General features: G+C 37.2%; 3 protein-coding genes across 4 annotated transcripts; 1 reads left to right on the top strand and 2 right to left on the bottom strand.

Moving 5' to 3' along the window:
- The first annotated feature begins 1516 nt into the window (after nucleotides 1-1516).
- LOC113291737 (tRNA pseudouridine synthase A-like) lies at nucleotides 1517-3625 on the top strand. Its single transcript, XM_026541236.1, has 2 exons — nucleotides 1517-2834; nucleotides 3020-3625. Exons 1-2 carry the CDS (start codon nucleotides 1627-1629, stop codon nucleotides 3366-3368), a joined length of 1557 nt encoding a protein of 518 aa, XP_026397021.1. The 5' UTR covers nucleotides 1517-1626; the 3' UTR covers nucleotides 3369-3625.
- Nucleotides 3626-3854: 229 nt separating this feature from the next.
- Nucleotides 3855-5135, bottom strand: LOC113342790 (basic 7S globulin 2-like). The gene has a single exon (XM_026587234.1). It carries the CDS (start codon nucleotides 5133-5135, stop codon nucleotides 3855-3857), a length of 1281 nt encoding a protein of 426 aa, XP_026443019.1.
- A 723-nt stretch (nucleotides 5136-5858) lies between these two features.
- On the bottom strand, nucleotides 5859-7966 carry LOC113291727 (bifunctional riboflavin kinase/FMN phosphatase-like). 2 transcript variants are annotated; one of them, XM_026541226.1, is made up of 3 exons: nucleotides 7643-7966; nucleotides 6291-6434; nucleotides 5859-6206 (listed from the first exon to the last, which is right to left on the bottom strand). In XM_026541226.1, the coding sequence occupies exons 1-3, from the start codon at nucleotides 7661-7663 to the stop codon at nucleotides 5880-5882; spliced, it is 492 nt and encodes a 163-aa protein (XP_026397011.1). In that variant the 5' UTR covers nucleotides 7664-7966; the 3' UTR covers nucleotides 5859-5879. The 2 variants fall into 2 exon arrangements, with proteins under 2 accessions (XP_026397011.1, XP_026397015.1); XM_026541230.1 differs by having other exon boundaries at nucleotides 7661-7966.
- Between the last annotated feature and the right edge of the window lie 301 nt (nucleotides 7967-8267).

The raw sequence follows: 8267 nt of genomic DNA, 5'->3' as shown, positions 1-8267 counted from the left end.
TTTAACATTTTGATTTTTCTCTTTGTCAAATCTTTTCCCAAATCCTTTTCTGAATAATCTTCTCAATAAAACTAGGGTTTCTGTTTCAAAATCTGCGATTTAAATCTGGGAATTTTGAGTTTTTGTTGTCTTTGATTGCACATGCATAAGATGTTATGCATATTTTTTTGTACCGCATAACTTGTTATGCACATTTTCTTTGTACTGCATAACTAGTTATGCATATTTTTTTTGCATCTGCAGTGATTTATGATAAGCATAACCTTTTAAAAACATTGTTTTGTACTGCACAATGTCTTATGCATCTGCATAACTGGTTATGCACATTTATTTTACTTGTGCTACATAACAAGTTATGCATCTGCATAACTGGTTATGCACATTTTCTTTGTACTGCATAACTAGTTATGCACATTTTCTTTGCATCTGCAGTGATTTATGATAAGCATAACCTTTGATGCATCTGCATAACTAGTTATGCACATTGTTCTGTACTGCATAATGTCTTATGCATCTGCATAACTGGTTATGCACTTTTTTTTTGTGCTACATAACAAGTTATGCATCTGCATAACTGGTTATACACATTTTCTTTGTACTGCATAACTAGTTATGCACATTTTTTCTGTACTGCATAACTGGTTATGCACATTTTTTTTGTACTGCATAACTTGTTATGCACATTTTCTTTGTACTGCATAACTAGTTATGCATAGTTTTTTTGCATCTGCAGTGATTCATGATAAGCATAACCTTTGATGCATCTGCATAACTAGTCATGCACATTGTTATGTACTGCATAATGTCTTATGCATCTGCATAACTGGTTATGCACATTTTCTTTGTACTGCATAACTAGTTATGCACTTTTTTTTGTACTGCATAACTTGTTATCCACATTTATTTTTGTACTGCATAACTGGTTATGCACATTTATTTTTCGTTAACTGAAAGTGAAAGTATCAAAGTAAAATAAAATGTTGATTTTGTTTGTGTTTCGTTCATTTTTTTTCAAAATGTTGTTTCTAGAATTTGTAAACTGTAAGTAGTTTCTAGGTTGGTTTTTTAGAGTATGAAATTGATTTTTCATCCATTTTTGTTGAAATTGATTTTTTTCTGTTTCTTCTACTTGATTTTTTCTTCTTCGTCTGTTTCATCCATTTTTGTTGAAATGTATTCTAGGGTTTAGTCAAAAATGATTTACTTCTTTGAATCATCGATTTTAAATGATTTATTTCTTTAAATGATGGAGAAAAAATCTTTGCAGATCCGTTACAGAGATTAATGGAGGAATAGAGAAAGAAACCGGCGGAGAAGAAAAAAAATTATGCCCAAAAACGATGAAGGATAATAGAGTCTTTCAGTACGTTTTAAATAGTTTTAAATAATTATGGGTGCGACTGTATCAGAAATTAATTGTGGGCCTGACGGTAAGAATGTTTTTTTTTTGGGCCTGCCTCTAAGTTCCCCGAGAAATATCGGTGGACCGGTCCATGGAAGTGCGAGTGGACTTGTAGAGAGAGAAACTGTAGAAATCCATCACAGGTTCAGTTAGGGTTTTGGCTCCAAACATATTTGCAAGCCTACAACACTTTCCTACATTCCCCTGCAAAATCAACTGAAACAATGGACGAATCCATTACTACTACTACTTCACCTTCCTCATCTTCTCCTCCTCCACCACCACCACCACCAGAAGAACCTGAACCTAAGAAACTCAAAATGTCCACCACCACCTCAGATGATGAAACAACCAACACAGACCCAAACTCTATAGATCGAAAACCTAGATACAAACGTCGCAAAATTGCAATATTCTTAGCTTACTGTGGTGTTGGTTATCAAGGCATGCAGAAAAACCCAGGAGCTAAAACCATTGAAGCTGATTTAGAAGAAGCCCTTTTTCAATCTGGTGGTATTCCAGAACCTGACCGTGGAAACCCTAAACGATTCGATTGGGCTCGTTCTGCTCGTACTGATAAGGGTGTTAGTGCTGTTGGTCAAGTTGTTTCTGGCAGGTTCTATGTTGATCCTCCTGGCTTTATTGATCGGCTTAATTCACATCTTCCTGATCAAATTCGAGTATTTGGGTTTAAGCGAGTTACGAATTCGTTTAGTTCGAAGAAGTTTTGTGATCGAAGGAGGTACGTTTACCTGATTCCTGTTTTTGCTTTAGACTCTAATGCTCATCCTGATAGAGAAAGTGTGTTAGCTAGTTTAGGTTCTGAAAATGAACTTTCCAAGTGTTTGGAGTGTCCTGATAGAGGTAGAAAGGTGCTAGGTGTAATGGGTAAACGTAAAATCATTGAATCCAAAACATTAGAAGTTGATGGGATCGATGTTGTTGCTCAAACAGAAACAACTGAAATTGAGTCTGGGTTTGTTTTGAATAATGATGGTACTGAAAATGAGAATGTTGAGTTAGAATCTAAAGCTTCAGGAGTGGAAGTATTGGCGGAAATTGGGGGTTCCGAGGAAGTGGGTTCGGGCTTGGTTCAAAATAGTAATGGGGATGGGAAGGCTGGGAAAAAGAGTGTGTTCAGCTATGGTGAGAAGGAGAAAGAGAAGTTTAATAGAATTCTAGGTCGTTATGTGGGAACTCATAATTTCCATAACTTCACAACAAGAACGAAAGCTGAAGACCCAGCTGCAAAACGCTTCATTATATCGTTTGACGCGAATACCGTTGTTAATGTTGAAGGAGTGGATTTTGTTAAGTGCGAGGTTGTGGGACAGAGTTTCATGCTTCATCAGATCAGAAAGATGGTTGGGCTTGCAGTTGCTGTCATGAGGACTGGTGCACCAGAGTCATTGATTGATGTAGCCCTACAAAAGTAAGTGCTTTCTACTGGTTTGTTCGAATGGTTGGTTATATGAATCAACCATCTCGTATTTCATTTATCATGCATATTTCCATCCTTTCAACTTTAATACGAGTGATTATCTGCTATTTTATCTGAATTTTTCATAGTACGAATTATCCCTTTTAAAATGTTTTCTCCATTTCTTGGAATTTCAGGGATGTGAATTTTACAGCTCCTACAGCTCCTGAGGTTGGTCTATACCTGGATGAGTGTTTCTTCACTTCGTATAACCAGAAGTGGAAGGATACACATGAAGAGATTTCAATGAAAGATTATGCTGAAGAAGCTGAGGATTTCAAAATGAAACAAATATATCCTCACATTGGATCAACAGAACTGAAGGAAGGATCTGTAGGTATCTGGTTACATTCTCTAAACCACCGCAATTATCCTGATTTGAATTATCTAGAGGCCAATAAAGTCGGCAATAATGGGCTAGCAGAAGAAAGTGCTGCAGTTCCAAGTGTTCCAGTTGAAAGCGCTCCAATTGAAAGCGTCGCATGATATGCACATTGAGTAAGAGCATTTATAACCTGATGTCTCCTCTCTCTGCAATTTATAAGTGTTGTATTTGTTTTTAGGAGGATATACTTTCTCCTATATAAACTTTCAGACGTAGGTATTAAACCAAACCTATTTCTTGACATATTTGCCTGTGTTTATGCTTTAGGCTCGTGTTTGATAACTGTCAGATAAGCATGGAAATTTGGCATTTACACAGTGGAATTGAATTAATGGCATAAAAGCTTAATCTTATAAGATGTCTTTGTCTGCATTAATCGGGTTACTTATTGTGTCTTGTCACGTTTGAATGTACTCTTTCACCTTCTTGTATGAGCATTACAGTCTCAAACTGCAACTTAACTCGAGATAAGGTAGACGAATTCATGATTATTGTAGTAATAACAAGTAAAGAAAATTACATTCCCTTAGTGAAAACCGCACATACTTTACTATTTAAAAAGGTTTAACAAATCTGCCACTTGATCATCAAACTTGCATAGGTGGACTGAACCCTAACCTTGATCTTGGAATATCAAATTGTAGAACGTTATACTGCAATTGATGTCCACCAATAACAATCGACGTCCTCGGAGTAGAACCTCCATCAACAAAACCCAGGCAAAATACACTATCACGAACATAAACCAAAGAATTTCCTGTGCCTATCATCTGCCACTTGACATTCTTAGGCAAGACTAGATTGATTGTTGGCACAAGATAACCTTCTGGTCTTTGTGTCATGGTGGATGAGTTAAAACAGGCAGTGAAAGGTGCAACGGAAGCAACTCTGGAGATACCCATGGCTTTAGCTCGCTTGATATAAACACTAGTAAATGCCTTGTATATTGAAGTCTGCATAGCAGTGTATGGATCTAGAGTGCTAAATCTCGTTCCTCCAACACCGTCTTTCTTGTTAATTGACAACAATGCTTTATTCAACGGGACAACTTCACCATCTATCTCGATCGATTTTACATCAATGTAGTAATCACTGTTAGGGGCAGTTGACCAACTTTCAGTTGGCATTGGGTTTAACAACAGAGGGGTGTAAGATAAAGAACTCATCAGTTGCCATCCAGAATGTTGAATAATGTAAGGCGCATCTCCGAAAAATACGAACCCATTGTCAGCTGATGATAGATACACAGCAAACTTCCGAGGGAATCTAAATGCAGCTGAAAATTGTGACGCTAAGGCAAGGCTGGAGCGCCCAAGACTAACCATCCCCTTAACACCTTTAGGAAGACCCTCTAAGAGGCCAATAGTTGTTTCACAAGCAAACGGAAACCTACGTGCCGTAACATTGGGGACTGAGATCCAATCTCCAGTTCTTGGATCGATCACATCGCTTGGTTGTACAGTCACAACACCTGAAACGAGATCTGCGTTGGTGGCTGAATGAGTTATTAAGTTGGCAGCATAAAGGCTACATGTGTTGTTAACGCAAAATACTGGACTGGCAGATTGTCTAGCTAGTGAACATTGAGGTGACTTGCAATCTACCGGGCTGTATAATGATGTGGAGCAACCTCCCTTGGAATGTATCCAGGATACTTTACCGCCAAGATCGACGACAAAGTTTACGGGCACTCTTGTAGCTCCTAGGCTGATTTGGGTCACATATTGGAGTGTAGCTGGATCTTTGTGAACTGGAAAGACGAGCCCGCGGGGTCGTGAAGAAGAAAAAGGCTGAGCATTAGAGAGGGAATGGAGAAACAAAAAAAGAAGAACTGAAAAACGAAGAGAACTCAAGGAACAAGAAGTCATGGGATTTAGGAAATGATTAGGATTTGATTGTCGTAATCAATAGGTAATGATAAGATTGCTGGGTGATTATATTGAGATCTAGGCACGGGTTCTTATAGTAGTGTGATCGATCAACGTAGTCAAAGTACGACTTTTAACTCAAATTAACTATGGGCTAGTTGTTGTTGCCAGCTAAAGTCAAAGATTTTATGAAGCAACGTACGTAATTATGGATAAAGAAGGTGATTAGGAGTGTATCCACTTGAGAACAATGAGTAAGTCATGGAAAATATCTACGAGAGGGTTATTGACGGCGTCACGTTAACGCTTGTGACGATACTGTCTTGCAACTTCACATACGGCGGGTGTTGTGGCAAAGAAATGTAGAAGCACTTCGGCTCCGCTTCTTTGTTGAGTGCTTCTGACAAAGCCATGAGCATGAACAGAAATAAGGCAGTCGAAAAAAAAGAAGTTGCCTTCAGGATCTTCAAAACTGAAAATATAGGATCTATGCCATCCTACTCGCTGGACAATGGACATTAAATCCACAGAACACCAACCTAAGCCATAAAAATGGCCACGACTAAAATGCAATAATTGCATCCAAGAATTTTATTGCAGCTAACGTGGTGGACTGGTAGTCGGCCATTGCACTGTATTTCGCGTGAGTACATCGCATACTCACGTTTAAGCTTGAAATAGTTCACAAAAGAAAATAACCAACTGCTAACAAAACCAAATAACAAAAAACACACTACTGTTGATTCAGTTTATTGACGACCCGTATTTAACAATGTTCATTCCACATGGGTAATAGTAACAAGGGAAATGGCAGAAATATTTGGTCTCTTTAGTACAAAAAATACAACTGCACATCTTTTTCTTTATATTTCTTTTTGAATTGGATTGTTGCATAATGTTCAGAAAAACTTCCGTAAAGGGTTTCCTCTCATGGACTGACCTTATTACAGTCCTAACATATGCATATGTATTACAATATGTCAATACCTCTGGTCGCATATAACCAACAATGGCAAGACGCAGTTCTTCCCAATAGAAATCCTCACTGAAATCATGAAATAGCCAAGGTTCCTGCAGTAACAACATACTATGCTGTGTCAGGATCCAACAGCAAGCACAAAACAGAACCACTGGTTAATCATAATTGACACTTACAATAGTCTTTTCAGTGTTATTGAAGTATGGGTTCCAACCAATCTTATAGACACCTCGAGTTAATAATCCAGCCCAACCAAGTATACCACAGAGCCGGAAGGGTGGTAAGAGAGGTACTGACCAGCCCTCAGGTTGATAAATTTCCTGAAAGAAAGATGAATTAAAATTTACTGTCACCGAAACATGGCATAAAATCACATTATCTCCTAAGACAATGAGCAAATCAAAGGAAGATCATCCTCAGTCCTCACAAATCATAGTGTCAGAAATATAGCAATATGACATGTCTAGCAAAAATAGTAGGACTATCCATAAAAAGTAACTTGTAAAAAAATAGTATCTCAGTGAACGCCAATAAGAATTTCATCCGAAAGACACGCCTGGCATATGGTTTCAACATGATATTTCCATTATAAACTCAAGAATGTGCAAAAAATTAGAAACCATTTATAATGTGCACTCAATGACAAGGCAGCTGGAAGGCTCAGCATTCAACAACTTCACCATCTAAAAGAATCTTAAGGAGAAAATCAAGCAACAAATGCAGACTAGACGCATATATGGAATTTATCCGCAGTTAAGAATAATAGTAAAATATGCAAAAGCATCTCACAATTCAGGATTCTTTTCAGCCTAAACACACATAATGAGATGGTAAGATCAAACATGTAAAATTAATCTGAATGTATTGAATAATCTCTAATCTAGTACTGGTTGTTTAAGATCGGATAAATATCTAGCGAACCTGACCTTCCGGATAGGTGAACTTATTTCTATGCTTTCCGTAGGGGGAATTCGAAGCCAATGCCATGGGTACACCATGTCCCGTCAAATGTTTAATCAATCGGTTGGCACCAGGAAGAGGTCTTATTTTAGCACTAGCTACAGTAAATAACATAATACTTAACAACCAATCTTGGAAACACTCATAGATCATACAGACACTATTAGTTAGCCAAAGTATAGCATCCACTCCAAAAGGCTCTCTATTGTCTTTGTGATATCCTAGAGAGAAGATAGTCGAAGACAAAATAGAAAGAAAGAAAGAAAGAAAGAAAGAAAGCAAAAGAGAGAGATCTGTATCTATCCAATAGCGCAGATACATCTTACGTAATTATGAACTCTATTTGATAGTGCAGAACTGTCTTAAGTTATCTGCATAATATTAAGTGTTTGCAACGGAATATACAAGAAGGAAAATTATATACTATATGATAACTCATAAGTTCCCATTGATGATTAAGAAAGATTCGGGCATATAATTGAGTAACATGTCATGGAAACTTCCATCAACCAGCTTCAAATATATCCAATTTAATTAACCACGGTGCACATTAAGAAAAGAAAAATACTTCGCCATAGCTAGTTACCATCCAGAAAACATTGAGGTAATTTCTGACATGAACTCATCAATTGTGCACGGAAGCTCGCCAACCATGCCATCTGTCATGTAACTGAAACACAAGTTATGCCCAAAAGATAACAAATGAAAAACAGCAAAATCAAAGAGGATAGCACATAAAACAAGTAATGGTATTGCTGATTACCCTATATTACTTGGATAAACTAGAACGGTTACCTAATGCCTAAGACTACTTTGGAGTATTGGATACTTATATACCTCACACGTGGTGCTAGAATGATTCTCCTAACTACGAATTCGTTGAAAATGAATATCAGAACCCACCTGTGTTAAGAAGAGTACCATCGACACAAAACAACAACCTCCTTAAGGGCGTGGCAGTCGGCCTTTCTTAATACTTTTTAGTGCTGAATTCCAAATGAAGTTTATATCTTCACTTAAAAGTAACTTTGTAAAAGAAACAGAATTTGAATAGTTTAGCAAACTTTGATAAAAAGAACAGACAAAATGTACATAAAACATAGTAACTTCTATTACGTTAAGCATCCACAGAGAAATATTGGAACTTAGTAATACACGTAACAATACTTTTTTCATTTCAACAGAATAACTTA

The sequence above is a fragment of the Papaver somniferum genome, chromosome 1, assembly GCF_003573695.1.
Source record: "Papaver somniferum cultivar HN1 chromosome 1, ASM357369v1, whole genome shotgun sequence".
Classification (NCBI taxonomy): domain Eukaryota; kingdom Viridiplantae; phylum Streptophyta; class Magnoliopsida; order Ranunculales; family Papaveraceae; genus Papaver; species Papaver somniferum.
Note: the sequence above shows the minus strand (reverse complement) of the source record. Positions and strands in the feature narration are given on the sequence as shown.

Coding starts and splice junctions, on each gene's coding strand:
- LOC113291737 (XM_026541236.1), top strand. CDS start 1,627: ATGGACGAATCCATTACTACTACTACTTCACCTTCCTCATCTTCTCCT. Junction 2,835..3,019: donor ATTGATGTAGCCCTACAAAA/GTAAGTGCTTTC, acceptor TTGGAATTTCAG/GGATGTGAATTTTACAGCTC.
- LOC113342790 (XM_026587234.1), bottom strand. CDS start 5,135: ATGACTTCTTGTTCCTTGAGTTCTCTTCGTTTTTCAGTTCTTCTTTTT.
- LOC113291727 (XM_026541226.1), bottom strand. CDS start 7,663: ATGGTAACTAGCTATGGCGAA. Junction 6,435..7,642: donor TGGTAACTAGCTATGGCGAA/GTATTTTTCTTT, acceptor TCTTTCTTTCAG/GAAATTTATCAACCTGAGGG. Junction 6,207..6,290: donor ATAACACTGAAAAGACTATT/GTAAGTGTCAAT, acceptor TTGTTACTGCAG/GAACCTTGGCTATTTCATGA.